Below are 22,995 nucleotides of genomic sequence, written 5' to 3'. Positions count from 1 at the left end.
GTCACCATCTCCCAGAGCTGCTTAGGCTCAGGTCCATCGAGTCGGTGATGCCATCCAACCATCTCATCCTCTGTCATCCCCTTCTCCCCCTGCCTTCAGTCTTTGCTTGCTTCAGGGTCTTTTTCAATGAGTCAGTTCTTCGAATCAGGAGGCCAAAGTATTGGAGCTTTAGCTTCAGCATCAGTCCTTTCAGGGAATATTCAGGACTGATATCCTTTAGGATTGACGGATTGATCTCCTTGCTGTCCAAGGAACTCTCAAGAGTCTTCTCATGTGGAGTAAGGGAGCCAATATCATTGCTGAAGATGTATTTATTAATAGTCATTTAGTAAAAAAAGAAAAGCATTTGTTGTGACATTTTTTGTTATTGTTTTTCAATCACTAAGTTGTTTCTGACTCTTTGTGACCCCATGGACTGCAGCACACCAGGCTTCCCTGTCCTTCAACATCTCTTGGAATTTGCTCAAACTCATGTCCACTGAGTCAGTGATGCTATCCAACTATCTCATCCTCTGTCACTCCTTTCTCCTCCTGTCCTCAGCCTTTCTGAGGATCAGAGTTTTTTCTAATCTTTTTTAGAGTTAGGTATTTAATTATCTTCTAATATTTGAAATTTGTATTTGGTGGTTGTTTACTTATTAATTCTTATCTAAAAGTGAATTACTCTATCTTATTATCCTGACTAATACATAATTTTTATTAAGAAATTTCTCATTGAGCATGTGAGAGTAGGCCTCTATTGGCTGATACACAATAAGGAATTTATTGCAAAATTTACCTTTGGCCCCGGTGCTTATGAAGAAGGAAAGATCCAGACTGCCAAGTGCTCCCAGGCACCCCTCCTTCCCGTCTCATTCAGGCAACAGGAGAGGTCATTCCGGAGTGAGTGTATCCTTTGTGCATATGGGAAAGGAGCCAGCAGCCAGGCTTGAGAAAGGAGCAGTACCCATCAGGCCTGCTTGCAGCCAAAAGGCTCTGTCCTCACCCAGCAGCATTCCAACACCAGGGAGAACATGCCATTCTCAACTTCTGTACCTTAAGGGTAAATCTGTCAGGTTCAACTGCTTGTGTTAAACTCGGTACATCTGGTGAGTGAGAATAAAAAAGAAAAAGATTTGAGATCTAATATTTGCACTTGATGAATGCAAATGAAAATGTCCCCACCATCAAGTTATATCTGACTTGAGACATGAGGGTGGGCCTTTATTGAGGCAGGTCCCATGGCAGATTTGTTCCTTTAAACTTGCCCAAGGACTCAGGTAACCAGCCAAGAAAATGATGAGCTGCCAACACACTCCTTTCTAGACAGCACACTGCAGCCTTCATCTCCCTATATAAACAATGCTTTCAGTCACCGTCAACCGTGGTTACATTCCCTAGCATAAAATTCTATTCAATACAGCTGCTTGTTTGTATTGTGTATTTGCCATGAAAACCAGTAGAAAATGCTTTTGTATTTTATACATGGTAGTTCAACAAATCTGTGGTCTAACAAACTTTTGTAAGACTAGCCTAGGAATCTGACTTCTATATTTTTTTCCTAAGGGTTTTTTGATTTATTTTAGTAATTTTACCTCTCACATTTGAGAAAATGTAATCCCAGTTCTCAGCTAACATGTAAATGAGCTTTAAGAAAATAAACTCTTGATATATGGAAAATACTGGGCTTTAAAATTTTTTTATCTTATGGGCTTCCCTGGTGGCTCAGCTAGTAAAGAGTCTGCCTGCAATGCGGGAGACCTTGGTTTGATCCCTGGGTTGGGAAGATCCCCTGGAGAAGGGAAAGGCTACCCACTCCAGTATTCTGGCCTAGAGAATTCCATGGACTATATAGTGGTCGCAACAAGTCAGACACGACTGAGTGACTTTCACTTTTCACTCTTTTATTATGTATCTTTATTCAGTTTCTGTGCCTAAGTATATCCACATGATCCAATATATGTCATGTTGTCAGTATTAAAGAAACCCCCATAAGAAAATTTCATCAGAAGTCTGAACATGAAAGTTGTCTCCCTGAGCTCTTCTTCTACTGACTTAGATATCTTTGTTTGACTTCGTTTCCTTGGCAGGAAAACCATGTCCTTTTATTCTGAACCACACCAAGGGCGTGGTCAGGCCTCAGTAATATTTCATAGTGAAAATATCTACAGCTTCTCAGACAGCCTGCAGAATGAGCTGGTCCTGTCGCTGAACAATCCTACCATGCCAGGCAGAAGCGGTCTGTAGCAGGACAAGGAGAGGGGTCCACCCCACCTGGAAAGGCACCCCTTCTTCCAATATGATCTCTATCTGAATTATCTGTGCAGACTATTCCTATAGAAATGGGGGTGAGGTGGCCTCTAAGGCACTTTTTCTGCTGCTCAGATCCCAGCAAATACCAAGATGAAAAATGGAAGCTTCAAGTATATCTCTATCTGTTTTGTTCCCCAAAGTATGATCTCAACAGGTCTCTCTCCTCAGAGGTGTTGTTGAGGGCCCAGATAGGGCCATACAACCAACCTGACAACAAGGAGAATGGTGGGCCAGGAAGCCACAGACAGTTATTAACAGAGAGGGGAGCACACCTTCACCTGGCCGGAGGGTGGCGCTGAGCTGGTCCTTGAAGAGGAGCAGGATTTGGAAGATAAGCGGGCAGAGAGCTAGAATAGAGGGGCAGGACGACACCCAGCCTTTTACTAACTCCTAGTTGCTAATCTCTTGTGTTTCAGAGGAAAGGCAGTCGGCACGTGAAAGGTGAAGACAGGAGTAAAGTCCCAAGCAGGAGCGTCAGCTTGGACACAGACCTGTTACAGCCTGCAGAGAGCAGAAGCCCACCTGAGGAGTGCCTACTCGCCCCTTCTAGAGAATGCTGGATGAAGAAGAGGCCAGCCCAGCCCAGCAGCTTCTCCGGGTTCAGCAACAGTGACAGCGTCCTGCGGGAACTAGATGATGGACAGTTTGACCAGGAAGACGGAGTAACTCAGGTCACTTGTATGTGAGCAAAGAAGGAAAGCGACAGATGTTCTGTAAATAATTATTAAAGTAATTCCCAAGTTACTTTACTGTATTTCTTTATCTGCATTTATGGGATACTTTGAATCTTTCCAGACTCAGGCTTTCCTCTAATCTACGTAAACTTTGGTTCAACCTCCTAGGCAAGGAAGAGTAACCAACATATTTGTAAATTTAGAAGCATGTTTCACAGTTTTCTCAACTAAAACATGTTTAAACAGATGCCTCATTAGGATATTAGCCAATAATGTACTTCAGTTTCTCATGAATATGCAAAGTATATTTTTCTTACCATTGCTGGTAAGACAACTAAATATCTCAATCAGTATTTTTACCTAATTAGAAAATTCTCAGGAAGTTAGAGTCTTACTTAAGCTGAAAATTTTCTCTTTCCCTATCTCTCTCATGCACATATAAAGGGCTAATTAATAAAATACCTATTTCCTGAATATAACAATTAATCCAAGTTTTGTCTTTAAGTATGGCATGTATAAACAAAGCAAATCCTTATTTGTTAAAATATCCTTTAAAAAATCTTTTTTTTTTTTAACGCCTTAAAAAAAGGGTCACCATGTTACCAACATTGTACTGATTCATCAAGCTTAAACTTTCTTGCATCTAATAGTCTAGAAATAGAGTGGAGCCTCATCCCTAAAAATTCAATACGAAAAGAACTTACAATGTCCATGTTTAAAAACCTTAGTAGACAGAATTAATTCTCTTTTTAAAATTGTAAATAGCTGAAAAGGGAAACACCAATTTTAAATGAAAACTGAAGCATTTTACATCTATCTAGATGTAAATTATGCTTTTATTTTGATTGCTAAAGCATGAAAAATGTGGAAACCCAGAATTTTCAGTCCTACAGGAGTAAAGAGGTGCTCACAACATATGTGAAATGTATGGTGACCTATTTGTTCCATCTCTGCTTTTTTCCCTCTGCTAACAGGGGAACCTTTGCCTTGCCAAACCTTTAACAGGTAAAGATTAAAATTTTACAAAATAGAAGAATTTCATTTTATCTATGAAAGACTTTGAAATGTGGGAAACTTCAAATGAATTACAACTGTGCCGTTGATGAGTTCAGCCTATTATATATTTTTATTAGCATTGGTGTTGACATTATAAGATCATTTGAATAACAAAATGTCATTTGTTATTGGGCTATTGTCTTAATGAACATTAATGCTCATAATATGTTTTACACATATGACAGGTATGTATTACATGTTATCAAATATATGGTGTAACTGATCTCCGTGAATTGATGGTAAGATTGATGTGCAATTATTCTGCTTCTACCATGCACAAGCATTACCTTTGTATGTATAAAGGAACATAGAATATTCTGCTCAGTACTATTCTGTGGAAACAGCTACTAATATTGTTTGCAGAAATGTTTTTTTTTTTTTTACTTTTAGAGAAACTGAGTTCCATATTTAAGAGTTGGTGAATTTTTGGTAGAAATAAATACTGCTGCTGGAGCCCACAAAATGCCATGAGTTATGAAACACAGGTAATAAACTCAAGAAAATGGGACCGTTTTTCCCAAAGGCAGGGTTTACAACAGGCAGAGATTCTGGTATATATTCTGTCAGTATACAGAAGGAATTTGATGTATTAAAGACAGAGATAGAAATTTATATTGGCTAAAGAAAAACTCAGAAATCTTGCTTTTAATTTTTTTTAATTTGCATAAGAATGCTTTCTTTTCACAGTTTGTTTTTAATCTGTTCTTATTTTTTTTTTAAATATTAGAATAGTCTTAGTAGTTGTACCCTGAAAGCCTATAAGCATTTACTCCAGTATTCACCCATAAGTTATGTGACAAATTTGTATGATAGTGAATAAATAATTACCAGGTGGTTCTAGAGCCTTATAAGTAAGTAACTCTATCTTTTAAAAAACAAAAAGTAACAAAACTTGGACTGTATATGCCTAAGGAGTTACGTGTGACTAACCTTATAGTTATCAGCCAGTTGCACAGTCAGTTCTTTTCATAATGCTATGTAATTCCTTAGGGGCTCTGGCATGTGATTTTTTTTTTTTTTAATACTTGTAAGTTATAATGATCAGAGAAGGCAATGGCCCCCACTTCAGTACTCTTGCCTGGAAAATCCCATGGACGGAGGAGCCTGGTAGGCTGCAGTCCATGGGGTCACTAAGAGTCGGACACGACTGAGCGACTTCACTTTCACTTTTCACTTTCATGCATTGGAGAAGGAAATGGCAACCCACTCCAGTGTTCTCGCCTTGAGAATCCCAGGGACGGGGGAGCCTGGTGGGCTGCCGTCTATGGGGTCTCACAGAGTCGGACACGACTGAAGCAACTTAGCATAAGTTATAATGATGAGAAAGTATGGAGATCATATATGTTGGTGGGAGGTTTTGCCATCCCCCTTTGGTACAGCATATATGCACTTCTGTCTAAGGTTTCCATAGCCACCTGTTAGTTCCACCTGTTAGTTCCATCCCATTTGGGTTGAATATCCCCGTTATTTCCATGGACAGCATTTAACACCTAATCACCAGAGAAATAGCCACTGAGCTAAGCAGCAGCTCTATCAATGTCACTTAAAGACAACAGAAACATCACTCTCTTTAAGAGACTCAGGGCTTTCAGGGGCCTTCAGACACCCATAGAAGCAGGAGGCAAGCTATGGTAAGTCCATATCACAACTATCTCCAAATTGTTTATTTTACCAGGACCAGGTGTTTATGTATTTGACTATAAATGTACCAGATGCATTTGCATTTCTTTCGTACTGGAAGAGCTCAGGAGCTGTCTCCTTCCTAGCCTTTCCTCACTACCTGGACATCTCACTACCATTCCTCTGGGCTGGAAGTATCACGGCTCTTTCAGCATTATGATTAAGAAGGGTTTCCTCCTCTCAACTTCTAGGGCCCCAGCAATTCCCTGTGTGGGATGACTAAATTTCAAGTGAGCACTGAAATGGTGTAGGTGGTAACAGCGGGGACAGTCTCTAACCAAGAATGTTAAATCTAAATACACTGGTGGATATGTAGGAAAACAAGCTAAATGCAAACCATCAGAACCATATCTATTTAAATAGTATTAATCGTGGCAATTTATCATACCTCTAGAGTGAATTTTCGGAGAAGGCAATGGTACCGCACTCCAGTACTCTTGCCTGGAAAATCCCATGGATGGAGGAGCCAGGTAGGCTTCAGTCCATGGGGTTGCGAAGAGTCGGACACAACTGAGCGACTTCCTTTTCACTTTTCACTTTCACGCATTGGAGAAGGAAATGGCAACCCACTCGTGTTCTTGCCTGGAGAATCCCAGGGACGGGGGAGCCTGGTGGGCTGCCGTCTATGGGGTCGCATAGAGTCGGACACGACTGAAGTGACTTAGCAGACTGAATTTTACCTGTGCAAGAGCCCAAAGTTTATAAAGCCAGTTCTGACATGATTAGACATAAAACAAATATAAGACAACCAGTGGTGAACTTCTTGGTTTTATTTTTGGCTCATATATCTCAGACTTGGAAGCTGAAGAAACCAGCAATCTAGAAATGCTAATGTCACAGACCAAAAAACCCTAAAACAGCTGGGGGAAGTAGAAGATTTGCCTACATGGAAAGAAACTTTGAATTTTTTTCATTTCTTTCAAAGGAAGTTTGACCCTCCAAGTTTCAATCACGCACTCACTGTGCCCTCCCCGTTAATCACTGCTGTGCCTGGCCAGCGGGAGACCTGGCTCTGGGCAGGGCAGCCAAGAACCACCTACACGGACATCTGGGAAATTTGAAGTCCAGGCTTTCTAGTTTATGTGCTGCCGAAGCGAGCACAGTCCAGGCTTTCTAATGTAAGAATTTCTTAGGTTGGTTATGAAAAAAAAAAAAGAAACACAATTTCAACTCCTTTGTGTCGTAAAGGGGATACTAATCCTCAGGGAAAGAATTGTTTTCAACACCTCAAAGTTTCAAAAGTAGAACCACTCCCGGCACTGTAATAGATGTGGGTTAGGCAGCATGTGTGGGGTTGGAGTGGCTTAACCAAATAAGGTTTTGCTTTTCTGTGTAACAAGACCAGAAATCAGCAGACCTGGGCTTGAGTAGCATCTTCCTTGGTGTCCCAGGCTCCTCCTGACTTTCCATCCCACCATCCCTGGGGCATGGTCTCCTTCCTCAACACCATTTCTTGGTTATGAGCACCCTGCCTAACACAATCCTATAAGAAAGAAGTCTTCCAGGATAGGTAGCAGCAATGCTCAGAAACATATGAGGTAGGATATCAAACGAAGAAATCTGAGCTTTGGAGCCAGGACGGAGTTTAGACCCTGGCCCTGCTTGCTTGTTCCTGTGGACACTGAACTGCTACTTTGAAGTTCAGTTTAAGAAAAAAGTGTTAGTCAGGAAGTCATGTGACCTCATGGACTATAGCCCACCAGGCTCCTCTGTCCATTGAATTCTCCAGGCAAGAATACTGGAGTGGGTTGCCATTCTCTTCTCCAGGGGATCTCCCCAACCTAGGGATCAAACCCAGATCTCCTACATTGCAGACAGATTCTTTACCATTTGAGCACCAGGGAAGCTCTGAGGTTCAGTTTACTCTTGGTAAAATGGGGATGGTAACAAATGAATTTAATTGTATGAGGATTTAGTGCAATGGTGTGGGAAATGTACCACAGTTCCTGACACCTGGTTAGGTGCTCAATAAGTTGAAACCATTTCCCCCCCCCCCCCACCCAAAGGTCTAGTTTTAAGTTTGCAAAGTTCTGTTTAGTGTGGTGAACAACCTTACACCTGGGGAAACTCCAGAATAAATAAATATAAAGCATCCTTTTTAAAAATTTACTTTTAATTGGAGGATAACTGCTTTACAATATTATGCTGACTTCTGCCATACAACTATGTGAATTAGCCGTAAGTATACATATGTTCCCTCCCTGTTGAACCTCCCCCAAACCCCCCACCCCATATGAATACAACAGCTAAACATTTAAATGTATTTCTGTGTGGTAAATAAAAAGATTCATCACGATTTTGCCAAGTAAATTAGGTAGCTCACAGGGTCTCCAGAAGGGCCAGAGACCCAAGACCAGATGCTGAGCAGCCAAGAACAAATTGTGTCTTCAGAAGACCACGCTACTGTCACTACAGGCACATACGATGTTAAAGGCAGATGTTCCAGATAAAACGTGGAGGAGGGAGGATATGTTTTAAGAATGCTTTTTAGTTTTTGGCATTCAGACTCTCATCAGGATGAAACCCTCCTCTTGGAACAGATTTCCTGTGAGAAGATGCAGGTATGCTCTCAATAGGCTAGCAGAGAAAAAAAGATTGTGGATAAATAACAATAGAAATAATTAGGTAATTACAGTTGATGGAAATACTGATGGGAAGCAAAGTTTGCTAGGAGAGCATATGACAGACAAACCTAATATATTCAAGGTCAGGGAAGACTTCCCTGAGCAAATAGTTGATAAGCAATAATATTCTAATAATAGATCGTTTGTGTTATCAAATTATAAGCAGATCATTTTAAAAACGAGGACCTATGAACTTTTCAGGGGTCCCCCAAAACATTTGAAACCTGTTAAAAAATATATTGGCCCTAAACTATGAAAACTGCAAAACTGCAATATTTAAACAGCTGTAAGACATAATATATATCAAACCATTATTTCCTTTCTTATTCATAAAAATGTTTTTAACTTTGAACACAATTTGTAGATTAGCTTTTCTCAATTCCAAGGTATATGAGATGACCAATGAGAAACCACAGCCAATTGTAAAAAGTAACCAATCTTTTTTTTTTATATTGATTTATCTATTTATTTTTGGCTGAGCTGGATCTTCGTTGCTGTGCTCAGGTTTTCTCTAGTTGCAGTGTGAAGGCTTCTCATTGCAATGACTTCTCCTGTTGTGGAGCGCAGGCTCTAGGCTCTCGGGCTTCAGTAGTTGTGGCACACAGCATCAGTAGTTGCAGCTCGAAGACTCTAGAGCATGGCCTCAGTGGCGTATGGGCTTAGCTACCCTGTAACACGTAGGATCTTTGGACCAGGGATCGACACTGTGGCCCATACACTGGCAGTTGGATTCTTAAGAACTGCACCACCAGGGAAGACCTGAGATAAATTTTCAAAATCAATTACAAAAAGCTGCTTAAATTTTTATTTTTAATATAAAAATTATATTTAATATGAAATGGGGATACATTTTAATATATTTGGTGTTATGTGAGGTGGACTCTGGTGCCTACAAAGATCTCAAATTGCAGAGTCAGACACGACTCAGTGACTAAGCACACAAGGTCTTCAGAAGCTCAGGGCAAAGCATCTCAGGAGGATGTAGTAAATGGTAATCTACAGAAAATGGTCTCAAGTTCAACTTTTTCAGTCAGAGACTTAAATGAAGCAAGCATGTGTGCCTGGGAGGCATAAAGAAGTAGATAACATGCAAGAAATAAAAAGAACCAGTGTTGGAGTAAACATTAAGTCTATGGCATGGGCTTCTCAAGGCAAGAATACTGAAGTGGTTTGCCATTCTCTTCTCCAGTGGACCACGTTTTGTCAGAACTCTCCACCATGACCTGTCCGTCTTGGGTGGCCCTACGTGGCATGGCTCATAGTTTCAATGAGTTTGACAAGGCTGTGATCCATGTGATCAGATTGGTTAGTTTTCTGTGATTGTGGTTTTCATTCTGTCTGCCCTCTGATGGAGAAGGATAAGAGATTCATGGAAGCTTCCTGATGGGAGAGACTGACTGAGGGGGAAACTGGGTCTTGTTCTGATGGGCGGGGCCATGCTCAGTAAATCTTTAATCCAATTTTCTGTTGATGGAGAGGGCTGTGTTCCCTCCCTGTTGTTTGACCTGAGGCCAAACTATGGTGGAGGTAATGAAGATAATGGCGACCTCCTTTGAAAGGTCCCATGCAGTCACTGCTGTACTCAGTGCCCCCGACCCTGCAGCAGGCCACTGCCAACACACGCCTCCACCAGAGGCTCCTGGACACTCACAGGCAATTCTGGGTCAGTCTCTTGTGGGGTCACTGCCCCTTTCTCCCGGGTCCTGGTGCACACAAGCTTTTGTTTGTGCCCTCCAAGTCTGTTTCCCCAGTCCTGTGTAAGTTCTGGCATCTCTATGGTGGGGTTAATGGCGACCTCCTCCAAGAGGGCTTATGCCACATCCAGGTCTACTGCACCCAGAGCCCCTGCCCCCGCAGCAGTTCACTGCTGACCTCTACCTCCGCAGGAGACACTCAAACACAGTTCTGGCCTAATCTCGGTGGGGTCTCTGGGTTCTGGTGCACACAAGCCCTTCTGGCAAGTATGGGGTTTGATTCTAAATGCAATTTCACCCCTCCGACCATCTTGCTGGGGCTTCTTTGCCCTTGGACGTGGGGTATCTTTTTTTGGTGGGATCCAACATTCTGCCAATGGTTGTTCAGCAACACGTTGTAATTTTGGAGTCCTCTTAGAAGCTGAGCACACATCATTCTACTCCAACAGAGGATGAGATGGTTGGATGGCATCACCTACTCTATGGACATGAGTTTGAGTAAGCTCTGGGAGCTGGTGATCGTCAGGGAAGACTGGCGTGCTGTAGTCCATGGGATCACAGAGTCAGACAACTGAGCAACTGAACTGAGCAACTGAACTGAACTGATAGCATGGAGAACTTTTTAAGATTAACAGAGTGAATTCAAGAGGACTGCTATGGTAGACTGAATAAAGGCTCCCTAAGATGATTACATTGGGCTTCCCCGGTGGATCAGATGGTAAAGAATCTGCCTGCAATTCAAGAGACCTAGGTTTGTTCCCTGGGCTGGGAAGATCCCCTGCAGAAGGGAATGGCTACCCATTCCAGTATTCTTGCCTGGAGAATTCCATGGGCAGAGGAACCTGGTGGGCTACAGTCCATGGGGTCTCAAAGAGTCGGACATGACTAAGCAACTAATACTTTCACACTTGTTTCAAGACGATAACATTATATGGCAAAAGGGGCTTTGCAAATATGATTATCTTGAGATGGGAAAATTAGCCTGGAATATCCAGGTGAGCATGATGATGCAATTACAAGTCTCCTTGGAGAGGTGGAGAGAAATGGCACCACAGAGGGAAGACAATGAAATGATGTAGAGACGGGAATGATGGGGCCACAAGCCAAATAATGCCAGCAGCCACCAGCAGCTAAAAGAGGAAAAGAACAGATTTCCCCTGGAGCCTCCAGAAAGAAATGGGGACTTTAATTTTAGCCCAGTAAAACTTTTGAGCTCCTGATCTCAAGAATTGTAAGAGAATAATAAATTTGTATTCTTAAAGCCACTAAGTCTTTGGTAATTTACTACAGCAGACACTGAAAACTAATATAACCACTAACATGGTTCTCAACCATCAGAATCCAAGATCTGCACTTGTTTTGTAAAATGTTTAAAAATCTAAAAGCACCATTTTTAAAAGTGGTTTAAATATTAATTCAAATCAAGGCAAGAACAGTTTCTATCTATAAATATACATGTGGTTTTAAAATAAAATCACACTTTCTAGGGGAGTTAAATAAAATTTACCCTGGAAAAAAGATTCTATTGAATTTCTGAAATTGGGTCAAGCGGCTATGTCATTGCTAGTGCAATAATGACTATACCCAGTGTTTCTTCATCTCGGAGATTGCCTTGTTCCTTTGACTCCCCTCAATCTATCTCTGAGGAAAGTAGGGGAAATAGCACAAAATCCTATCATTCCTGCTTCATATAAGTCTTGATTTTTTTTTTTTTAACTCTTGATTTTTATAACAAGATATTTTAAATGTTTTGTTTTTTAAAAGAAATTAACATTTTCTTTCATTCACGAATAACTAAGGAAAACCAAAAATACTAAAATTAGCAAATGTTTATAAAGATGTAGAAAATTATTTTACATAAAGTATCATGTTAAATGAGAATGTTCCTTTGACACTGTTATACAAAGTCAGAGAAAATCCTATTATCTGTGACAAACTACAATTTTTAAGTGAGTAAGACTTTCATGCTGCTGCTGTGTCGCTTCAGTCATGTCCGACTCTGTGCGACCCCATGGACTGCAGCCCACCAGGGTTCTCCGTCCATGGGATTCTCCAAGCAAGAACACTGAGTGGGTTGCCATTTCCTCCTCCAATGCATGAAAGTGGAAAGTGAAAGTGAAGCTGCTCAGTCGTGTCCGACTCTTTAGACTGCAGCCTACCAGGCTCCTCCAGACTTTCATGAGGTCCATTCAAAACAAAGTGGTAAAGGACTAACTGACCTTGCAGTGCAATGGATAGGAATCTGCCTGCCAGTGCAGGGCGCACAGGTTCCAACCCTGGTCTGGGAAGATTCCACATGCTGTAGAGCAACTGAGTTCATGTGCCACAACTACTGAGCCTACGTGCTGCATACTGAAGCCCACATGCCCGAGGGCTGCACACTGCGACTACTGATCCAGAGTGCTGCGACTACTGAAGTCCAACTGCCTAGAGCCTGTGCTCTGCAACGGGAAGCTACCACAAGAAGCCCAAGCACCTCCATGAAAAGTAGCCCCCACCCACTGCAACTAGAAAAAGCCCATGCACAGCAACAATGACCCAGTGCAACCAAAAATAAATTTTAAAAAATTTTAAGGTAAATACACCATTTATGGAATTATAAACTGTTTTTACCAAGGTTTATAGCTGAAGTCCAAATCAGGATAAAATGATTTCATTTTAAAATGAGTATTTTACTAATTTTGAATGCTGATGCTGTAATTAATCATAGAAACACTGACACAACACAACTGACATACTGTCTTCATGGATAGAAGTTCAGGATGTCAGCTGTTATTTCTTTTTTGGAAATTTGTTTTTATGAAAATTTAGTATTCTCTTTGCTTAATTAGATTCTCACACTTCATATGAAGCTCTGTGTACTATAAAAAGAAATGTAAACAGAAGAAAAAATCAAATAAAGTACTATAATTGATTTTTAGCCCACAGAAAATATCCGTGTATCCCCAAATATTAAAAGGCTTCTAATTAAATCTTTTAGATGAGTAATCTAACCATTTAGTGAATTTACTTGAAGTTATCTGGTTTTATAGGGTGCCCTACACTAACAATGCCTGTTTTTTCAGAAAATGCATTTGGATGTTTTGACAACCTCAAATAAATTGCTAAATGTGTTGTACTAATACATATCCATAGTGTCTGCTTAGTTAACAGTCAGCTGTATTCAAAAAATGAGAATCTTTCATGCCTAGCATGAAGAACCACACCAAGAAACCTTTGTACATTCAAGAAGTATTTAAAAATAAAAGTATATAAAATGTAGCATTTAACTGTACAATAAAATAGGAAACCTTTGGGCAAAAATAGAGCAAAGTACCCAGGGAAAAATTAATTAGTTCTATTACAATGATTTTGACATCACTAAACGTGTTTGAGACATTAACATTTCTTGCTAATAATGCAATTAATCACAGATTTAAAATTTTATTCTGATATTAAAAATATTAACTCGTTAAAAATTTAGGGAATCCCCTGGTGGTCCAGTGGTTGGGACTCCATGCTTTCACTGCCGAGGACCTAGGTTCAGGCCATGTGACACAACCAAACATAAAAATTCATTCTAAATTTAACTGAGAAACTGTTCTAGAAATGCAAATTTAATACCTCAAGTCAGAGAGAAGAAAATGGACACACACGAAAGAACTGTAATACTTATGGGAACATAAATTATTAAAAATTAGGTACTTTCTTAGATATGATATGAGAAAAATGATGAGTTGACTATATGGTCAAAATAATTTCATGAAAAGAAAAATTTAATTTTTGGATCTATATTGTATAATTCAAACAGTAAGTGGAGCCTAACTTTATTACACAGAACTGTAGTTTTCTACTCCCCTCCTCTTAGAACAATTACTTTATAAATCAATGGTTTGCTGGGCTCATCAGTTTTTTTAGTACCACCTAAGTACAGCTGCAAGGAGATCCAACCAGTCCATCCTAAAGGAGATCAGCCCTGGGTGTTCTTTGGAAGGACTGATGCTAAAGCTGAAACTCCAATACTTTGCCCACCTCATGCGAAGAGTTGACTCATTGGAAAAGACTCAGATGCTGGGAGGGATTGAGGGCAGCAGAAGGGGACGACAGAGGATGAGATGGCTGGATGGCATCACCGACTCGATGGACATGAGTTTGAGTGAACTCCGGGGGGTGGTGATGGACAGGGAGGTCTGGTGTGCTGCAATTCATGGGGTCGCAAGGAGTCGGACATGACTGAGCGACTGAACTAAACTGAAGTACGTACATGGACTTCCCTGGTGGCTCAGACAGTAAAGAATCCACCTACAATGCAGGAGACCTCAGTTTGATCCCCGGGTTGGGAAGATCCCCTGGAGGAGAGCATGGCAACCCACTCCAGTCTTCCTGCCTGGAGAAACCCCATGGACAGAAGAGCCTGGTGGGCCAGAGTTCATGGGGTTGCATAGAGTTGGACATGACTGAGCGACTAACACAGCATAACACAGCACATATACATTTATATTTTCAAAATTCTGTGAATAAAATTTTCAAAATTCTGAATTTTTTTAAGGAAAATCAGTAATTGTTTCACTTCTGTCTTACCTGATTCAGTGACTCAACTTTACAGTGCAAGAATATGAATGTCAATATGAATACAAAAGCAACACTACAAACTGATGTTTTCTTTGGGGTATTTTTTTTTTTTATGATCAATTCCAAACACATAGTACAGGGAAGATGGAATGAGTAAGAAAAAAAAATTTTATTTCCCCATTAACACCAAGTCATATTATTCAAAATGTGTTTCAGAATACTTAGCCAGATCACCAAATCCCAGCCACTGCCTTAGTTCAAATGTCCACTAATAGTCAAGCAACAGAAATCCACTGAGACTTTTATACAGAGAGAAGAGCTACATTGCTATATATAATTTATTAACTTGGTTTAGTTTCTCGATATTTAGCAAGTTTGCATAAAAATGACTATTCCCATTGGTTCATAGTTACATTAATATAAATGCATAATTTCAAAGCCAATATTCCTTTCACTGTGAATATAAAACTTCTTAAAGAGAGTGTGGATTGGGACAAAATAATGACTGGCTGCTGGGATAGCACTGTTCAAAGCCAAATATACTGGCAGGATCAGAAAGCATAAATATATATACAAACTCTCAGGATGCTACTGTTTTCCACGTTTTTGCAATACATACTTATAGTATGGTATGAATTATTTCCTCTAACTTGAAAAAAAAAGAATACTACATTTTAATCTTCATTTCAAAATAACTCATTCAAATGAAAAAGAAGTTCATTTGTTAATTCTGTTCAAAAGATGGATTTAAATATTTTCTTCACTACATGTACAATTTTTTTTTAACCTAAGTGTCTCATTACAACCAGCTCAGCAATAAGACCTCTAGTGCTTTGTTAGAAAACTGCATTCAGTAGGTACGACTGTAAAATCTATGGTTGAATCCTTCTTAAGACACTGAATTATAACCAAGTCCAAAAAATGTATGAGCATTCAACAATACCTTTAGAACCTGTGAATTACTGCAAAAAAATTTTACATGTCCATATAATTCAAACATAAACTTTGTGGAGAAGGGGTGTAAAATAAATACTATAGTATTTTCCAACTCTATTTAAGTGCTGCCTAAATGGTTAGATGTGAAGATTAATATTACTAACATTATTAGTCAAACTATTTCAAGGACTGTTTTCCAAGTAGTGAGAACAATTTTGCAAAGCAAAGATAAGCAAGAGCCTATGCCAATACATTTTTTCCTGTAGTGTAATGTAATTGCTAATATGAGGTATAATCTGTAAGCAATTAATACAAATATAAATAGGTATAGGTCACCACTAAATCACAGTCTGGCGAAAAGCTTCTCAGGTATGTAGTTTGAGGAGGGAGTAAGGGAAATGGAGAGAAGGGAAGGACAGGGCAGGTTTCCACTGGGAACATCATTTACACTCTTTATTGTTATCACTATGTTGTATGTAACTATCCACTGATGCAGAAAGGTAAATCCTTTCTAAGTATGCTGGTCTAGAATATACTTTGTGTAGCATAGTAAGATTACTTAAGTATTACTGATGCTTTATTTGCATTTATACTTGGATATACACATAATTATATGTATATCAAAAACTATAAACAGAATTTAAAAACTTTTATCTCATTTTAGAAAACTTATTAAGATAGAACTATGTGCTACAGAATTTCCTAGAATCCCAGGTATAAAACCAAAGGAAAACATTACTATGTCTTTAGTATAAATGGTTTGTGTGAAACCTCAAGCTCACTCATCTTTTTCTAGATGCGTTTATTTGATGAGGATTGTGATCCAATGATTGTTTAGCAGCAATTTTACCAAACTGTAAATTCTTTTATTAACAGGCATTATAAACATAATACTAATCTTATTTAAAAACCATGAGTGCCACACAAGTGAATATACAGCTCATGAATAACTTAAAAAGTATTTCCCATTTTAAAAGGCAACACTCAGCATACAAAAACCTATACTAAACAAAGAAGCTATAATATGGATACATGATTGATGTGTCTAAAATGATATATATACAGTACATAATTAATGTTAATTATGTGATCAGTACGTTTTTTTCTATATGATTCCCTTCATGCTTCACTTTCCCCAGAAACTGAATTCTGAACTTCTTCTTCTAAAATTGGTACAATCAGGTTATCCTTGGACATCAAATTATATTTCATCACAAATTTAGTAAACCGATGACACAAAAATGTTTCATTCTGTAGAGAGAAAAAAAACTTATTTCAACTTACTACTCAAAACCAAATAAATGAGACATATATCAACATATATTATTGTCATTCTCATAAGACTGTATCAGGACAATTAGTAAAATATACTTACTTCATATTCATCAAATATCTGCCGGTGATGAAAATAAGCATGTGAAAATATTCTGTAAATCCTACGGCATACTGATCCTAGTTTTGCTACAGATGATTCCTTTATGCTAACTCTAGAAATAGAAAAGAAATCATAGATTCATAGAGCTACACAGATCTTAGGAACAATATAGTCCAATCTTCTCAATTCACAAGAGCAGAAACTGACACCAGAGAAAATAAGTGACCAGTCCAGTTCACAGTGCTAGTAAGTGGCAAGGGCAAGACCAAAACTCTTGTTCTTCACTCCTAACTTCACTAGGAATTCATAAGGAATTCCTCAAAACAACCATAGCGCCCAAGAGATTCAGAATTATAATTCTGAGACTTTGTTAAAGTTCAATGCAACTGAAACAAACCTTGGCAAAACTTACTAAAAACAGGTTTTTGATATTTACACTATGTCCACTAGAGCAAATTAAAACCACTAAAAGGAATTGTCATTTTATTCTATAGAACTCAATTTTTTAATGTGTGTATGAGAAATAAAAACTGCCTATTTGTTTTCTTTTTTTAAATGTATACAGGATACTAAGGCAAAACCCATTATTTTTTACATATTTTATGTGAGCTCTTTGAAGTCAGTGATATTTAGGTGAAAAAGTCTCCAAATCTATCCACTCGGTAACAAATATCTTAAGAGAATAAAAGACCAGTCACAAACCTCACCAATAATATATTACAGTTATGCACAGGCTTCCTCCCCGATCTTAAACATCTAAAAGCAAGGATAAGGACTCCTTCAAAAATTATCAGTCCAATAGAGAACAGACTAAGGGGGAGCAGGATTGGAGAGGAATGGAGTGGGAGTTTGGGAATAACAGATGCAAACTGATATATATAGAATGGATGAACAATGAGGTCCTACTGCATGGCACAAGGGAACTATATTCAGAATCCTGTGATAAACCACAATGGAAAAGAATATGAAGAAGAGAGAGTGTGTGTGTAAAAACTGAGTCACTTCACTGTACAGCAGTAACTAACACAACACTGTAAATCAACTGTACTTCAATTAAAAAAAAACAGGCTGGAAATACATAGAACATACTTAAAAAAAAAAATAAGCAGTCCAACTTAGGCAAGTCTGCTCTTTAGCATGCTATCTACGAGGATGCTCACTCTACCAAAGTGTCAAGTAAGCAAGTGTGTAAATATCCCAAGCCTGAAGCTTGAGAGGGAGAGCCCTGGAAAATGACACACAGCAGCAGGAACGACCCATGACTGAACTGCCAGTGAGCTTTGGGAGCTGAGCCCTGATGCCTTTAATCACAATCTTAATTTCAAAACGTGAATAATTCTGGACAAGTCAAATATACAACAGATAAAAAATAAAGTTTACAGAATACAATGCATTAATGAGCAAACTAGTTTTAGTTTTAAAAACATCAGTCTTTAAATCCAAAAAGTTTAATACCACATTTAAAGGTTTTATTTACCTGCTGGGAAAATATTTATTGCTATTCAGAAGACATGCAGCACCATCAAGTGTGTGTCTAGTGTAGTCTATAGCAGGACACTATAAAAGAAAGGATATAAAAATGCATAAACAACGACTTCTACCTCTAAAATTAGGTATATTTATTGGATAGGTGTCTTAATCCAAAACCTCCAAGCATATTCTAAGGAAATGTTCCTTACAATATCAGAATGACTGTAAAATTCAATGTTATGTCAATAAATAAGGCTTTATTATCCCCTTCAACTATAATACCCAGCTTATAGTAAATAAGTGAATCAGTCTCCCAATTTCTCACTCTCAATATTGTACCTAGATGAAAACAATGCTTCCGTCAAGTTAGGAAGAACACCTGATTATCTAATCTAACTCTCTGCCTTTACAAATGAGGAAACTGGTCAGTTTGTAAATGATGCACAGGATTCTTAGCAGAACTTAAAAATCTATGGGAACTCCCTGGCTGTCTACTGGTTAGGACTCCACACTCTCACTGCTGAGGGCCCAGGTTCAATCTCTGGTCAATGAACTAAGATCCCACAAGCTGCACAGTGCAGCCATAAAAAACAAAATAAAACAAAAAAATCTATAGGCAAGGATAAGGAATTCCTCAAAACAAGGAGACCAACTTAGGAAAGTCTTGTTCAGGTATGCTAAGAAGAGGGGGACTCTGTACAACAGAAATTCAAGTGAACAAGCGTGCAAATATCCCAACTCTAAAGGATGAGAGACACAACACGTGAAGAATGATGCACAGCAACAGGGACTACCCCTGACTTTTGGTCAATGATTTATACTAGATGATGTAGTTAGGAAGAAGGATTTAAAAACCATAACCCAGATATACTGACTCCTAGTCCACCAGTTTATACTTTACCAAGTGGCCCAGCAGCCGTCTTCTTCATAAATACCTCCAAAGATCACTGCCTTCTTACATCCTAAAAAGTATGCCTTACTATGTTGCTGGTACCCTAATTCCAATCTAGACTCTTGAGAGTCCCATGGACGGCAAGGAGATCCAACCAGTCCATTCTGAAGGAGATCAGTCCTGGGTGTTCTTTGGAAGGAATGATGTTAAAGCTGAAACTCCAATACTTTGGCCACCTCATGCGAAGAGTTGACTCACTGGAAAAGACTCTGATGCTGGAAGGGATCGGGGGCAGGAGGAAAAGGGGACAACAGAGGATGAGATGGCTGGATGGCATCACCGACTCGATGGATGTAAGTCTGAATGAACTCCGGGAGTTGGTGATGTGGACAGGGAGGCCTGGTATGCTACGATTCATGGGGTCGCAAAGAGTCAGACACGACTGAGCGACTGAACTGAACTGAACAGAAAAAGTATGCCTTACTATGTTGCTGGTACCCTAATTCCAATCTAGTAGTTCTATAAAAATTTTTCTCCCTGAACCTCCTTTGCAATTTAATATGAAATCTGAAGTTTCTTTACATTTTAATAAACCTGTCTTACTCTATTCCATTTATCAGAAAATGAAACTGATTTGTCTCACAGCAAATCAATCAAAGGAAAGATAAAACTGCAAAGTAATTATTCTCATTCAGTTCTTCTGAGGGCAGGGAGTGAGAAGCATCAAAAGAAATGAAGACATAGAGTGAATCAGGGAACCAAAAAGAAACAAATAAGACTAGAGAAAGAAAGAAAAATGACTCTAATTCTACTCGGTAATTAGAATATTTTTCAAGTGCTGAGAATGAAATTGGTTACTCACAAATAGTGCAGCATTAATCAGTTACATTTTAAAATGAAGTAACTACTCAACACGGCTAAGTATAGTACATGGCAAATACAGATGAATCTAAACCAAAGAAAAGGTACATCCTCTTTCAGCCATCTTTCCGTGCCACCGTAATGGTGTGCGTGTATGTCCTGGCTGACGCTCTCAAGAGTATGAACAATACCAAAAGGAGAGGCTAATACCAGGTGCTCCAAAGTCACAGTCAGGATTCTAACTGTGATGATGAAGCATGGTTACACTGGAGAATTTGAAATCATCGACGATAACAGGGCTGGGGAAATTGTTGTGAACCTCACAGGCAGGCTAAATAAGTGTGGAGCGATCAGCCTCAGATTTGATGTGCAACTCAAAGATCTAGAAGAATGGCAGAGTAACCTGCGCCCGTCCCGTCAGTTTGGTTTCACTGCACTGACCACCTCGGCTGGCATCATTGACCATGAAGAAGCAAGACAGAAACACACAGGAGGGAATATCCTTGGATTCTTTTCCAGCAATGTAATGCACACAAATAAAATGCCTCAGAGGAAAAAAAATGTACATCCACAGGAATTTTATGGCTAGTAGACTCCCTGCCTAAAACAGTAACAAGAGCAGTATTTATTGAAAAAAGTATCTTTATCCATATATATGATTACAAGGTGATTTGGTCAAACATCCCAAGTCATTGTAATTCTCATTCATATCGGTCACTTGGATGTATCATTAAGTCAGCATGGAAATACAATGCAAGCTACATATTTAATTTAAATATTCTAGTATCCACATTAAATAGGTAAAAAAAAAATAGGTGAAATTAATTTTAATGATATATTTTATTTAACTCCATATAGCCAAAATTATCATTTTAATATAATTGATAGAAAAATTGCTAATGAGCTTCTGTGCGGTTTTTTTTTAGAAGAGGTTTAGACTTTATTTGATGAACTCTACAGACCACTGAATAAGACAGGGACAAGATCAAAGGTAGACTTTTCAAAGATTCAAGTGATGCCCTGGAGGAGATGTGGATTTAGAATAAGGAAATAAATTAGGAAGCTATTCAGCAGAGTCTGACCTGACTGCTAACGCAGCTTAAATAGCACTGGGAAAGGAGAAAGATTTAATGGAGACACTATGATGATAATAGCCAAGGCGTACATAGCACCTACTTAGCTCTGGGCACTGTTTAAAGCCTTTATATGTATTAACTCTTATTTATTCTTCACAACAACCCTACAAGGTAGGTTATGTTTCCCACTTTGCGGATGAGAAAACTGAAGCAATGAATTAAAGACGTGCCTAAAGACTCACAGCAGAGTCAAAAGTATAACATGTTGACTCTTGAATATGGTGGACAAAAAAGAAAGAAATCTATTTTCCTGATTCATGAGGATATACGGAAAGTCCCTGAAGAGTCTTAAAATCTGCTAAGACTCTCCCCACATACATTCCAAGATGCCAGGTCACGAGGTAGAATTTCTGTGCTCAGGTCACTGCTGCTCCCTTAAGGTCACAAAAAAGTCCAAGTAGTGTATGTGCTTTCTTTCTCCTTTTAGGGGCCTGTTCCCAGGAGAACGGGGATATTTTAAAGATAAGATATAATTCACATACCACAAAATCTCTTTTAAAAGTGTAAAATTCAGTAGTTTTTAGTATATTCACAAAATTGTGTAACCATTATCAACTACATTCCATATCATTTTCATCACCCCCAAAAGAAACCCAATACTAATTAGCAGTCACTTCTTCTCTCTTCCCCTTAATCCTAAACAACTGATCTACCTTCTATCTTCTCTGAAATTACCTATTCTGAATATTTCCTAAAAATGGAATAGAATGTGGACTTTTGTGTCATTCAGCATGTTTTCAAGGCTCATGAATAGTGCAGCATGAATCAGTACTCATTATTTTCTTAATTCAAAACATTTTTAGACTTGGCTTTTAATATATACAAAATACTTGAAAATGTTTCTCCCTCTACAGACTTCATTCTTTTTTAAGGCTAAATAATATTCCATTATATACATACACCACATGTTGTGTATTTACTCATCAGTTGATGGAAATTTGGATGTTTCCATTTTTGGATATTGTGATTCACGTGACTGTGAGCTTTATTGGTACACAAGTATTGTCTGGATCTATGTTTTTCATTTGAGTATAAACCTAGGAGTAGAATTGGTAAGCCATATAGTAACTCTATACCTGTTATTTTGAGGAACTTTCAAACTGTTTCCAAACCCAGCATTTTACAAATCCATTGTCTATGTATAAGGGTTCCATCTTCTTCACATCCTGGCCAATACTTATTATTCTAGTCATTTCAGCGGGTAAAGTGTATATCATTGTAGGGGTGGATGTTTTTTCCACTTTGAAAAACCTGTGGTAAAATGTAAAATTTGCCATTTTAACCTTTATTTTTGGCAGTGCCACATATGGGCATATGGGATCTCAGTTCCTCAACCAGAGATTGAACTCATGCCCTCTGTAATGGAAGTATAGAGTCCTAACCACTGGACCACCAGGGAATTCCCATTCCATTTTAAACATTTTTAAACGTACAATTCAGTGGCATTAGTTACATTCACTATTGTGCAGCCATCTATACTATCTGTTTGAAACCAAAGGTTTTTCCTCATTCCAAATAGAAACTATAACCATTTAAGTAGTAATTTCCCCACATTCCCAATCCCCAGCCCTGACAACTTCTAATCTACTTTCAGGCTCTATGAATTTGTCCTTTCTAGATATATCATATAAGAGAAATCATACCATAACTGTACTTTTGTGTCTGGCTTAGTTCACTTAGCATAATGTCCTTCAGGTTCATTCATGCTACATACAGCATATATCAGAACTTCATTCCCTTTTATGGCTGAATAA

General features: G+C 38.7%; 2 protein-coding genes across 7 annotated transcripts in view; one reads left to right on the top strand and one right to left on the bottom strand.

Annotated features, from left to right (window-relative positions):
- RFTN2 (raftlin family member 2) overlaps positions 1-3,036 on the top strand; it is a 93,932-nt gene extending 90,896 nt beyond the window's left edge. For all 5 annotated transcript variants that reach the window (XM_070800080.1, XM_070800075.1, XM_019974424.2 and 2 more), the window contains exon 10: positions 2,709-3,036. In XM_070800080.1, coding sequence (XP_070656181.1) covers positions 2,709-2,978 — 270 coding nt within the window. In that variant the 3' untranslated portion in view covers positions 2,979-3,036. The remainder of the gene's footprint in view (positions 1-2,708) is intronic.
- An 11,685-nt stretch (positions 3,037-14,721) lies between these two features.
- The window catches only part of LOC109569074 (MOB-like protein phocein), a 44,723-nt gene continuing 36,449 nt past the window's right edge, over positions 14,722-22,995 (bottom strand). For both annotated transcript variants that reach the window (XM_019974408.2, XM_019974398.2), the window contains 3 exons: positions 18,360-18,439; positions 16,883-16,994; positions 14,722-16,758 (listed from right to left, as the gene is read on the bottom strand). In XM_019974408.2, coding sequence (XP_019829967.1) covers positions 16,627-16,758; positions 16,883-16,994; positions 18,360-18,439 — 324 coding nt within the window. In that variant the 3' untranslated portion in view covers positions 14,722-16,626. The remainder of the gene's footprint in view (positions 16,759-16,882; positions 16,995-18,359; positions 18,440-22,995) is intronic.

The sequence above is a fragment of the Bos indicus genome, chromosome 2 (assembly GCF_029378745.1).
Source record: "Bos indicus isolate NIAB-ARS_2022 breed Sahiwal x Tharparkar chromosome 2, NIAB-ARS_B.indTharparkar_mat_pri_1.0, whole genome shotgun sequence".
Taxonomy (NCBI): domain Eukaryota; kingdom Metazoa; phylum Chordata; class Mammalia; order Artiodactyla; family Bovidae; genus Bos; species Bos indicus.
Note: the sequence above shows the minus strand (reverse complement) of the source record. Positions and strands in the feature narration are given on the sequence as shown.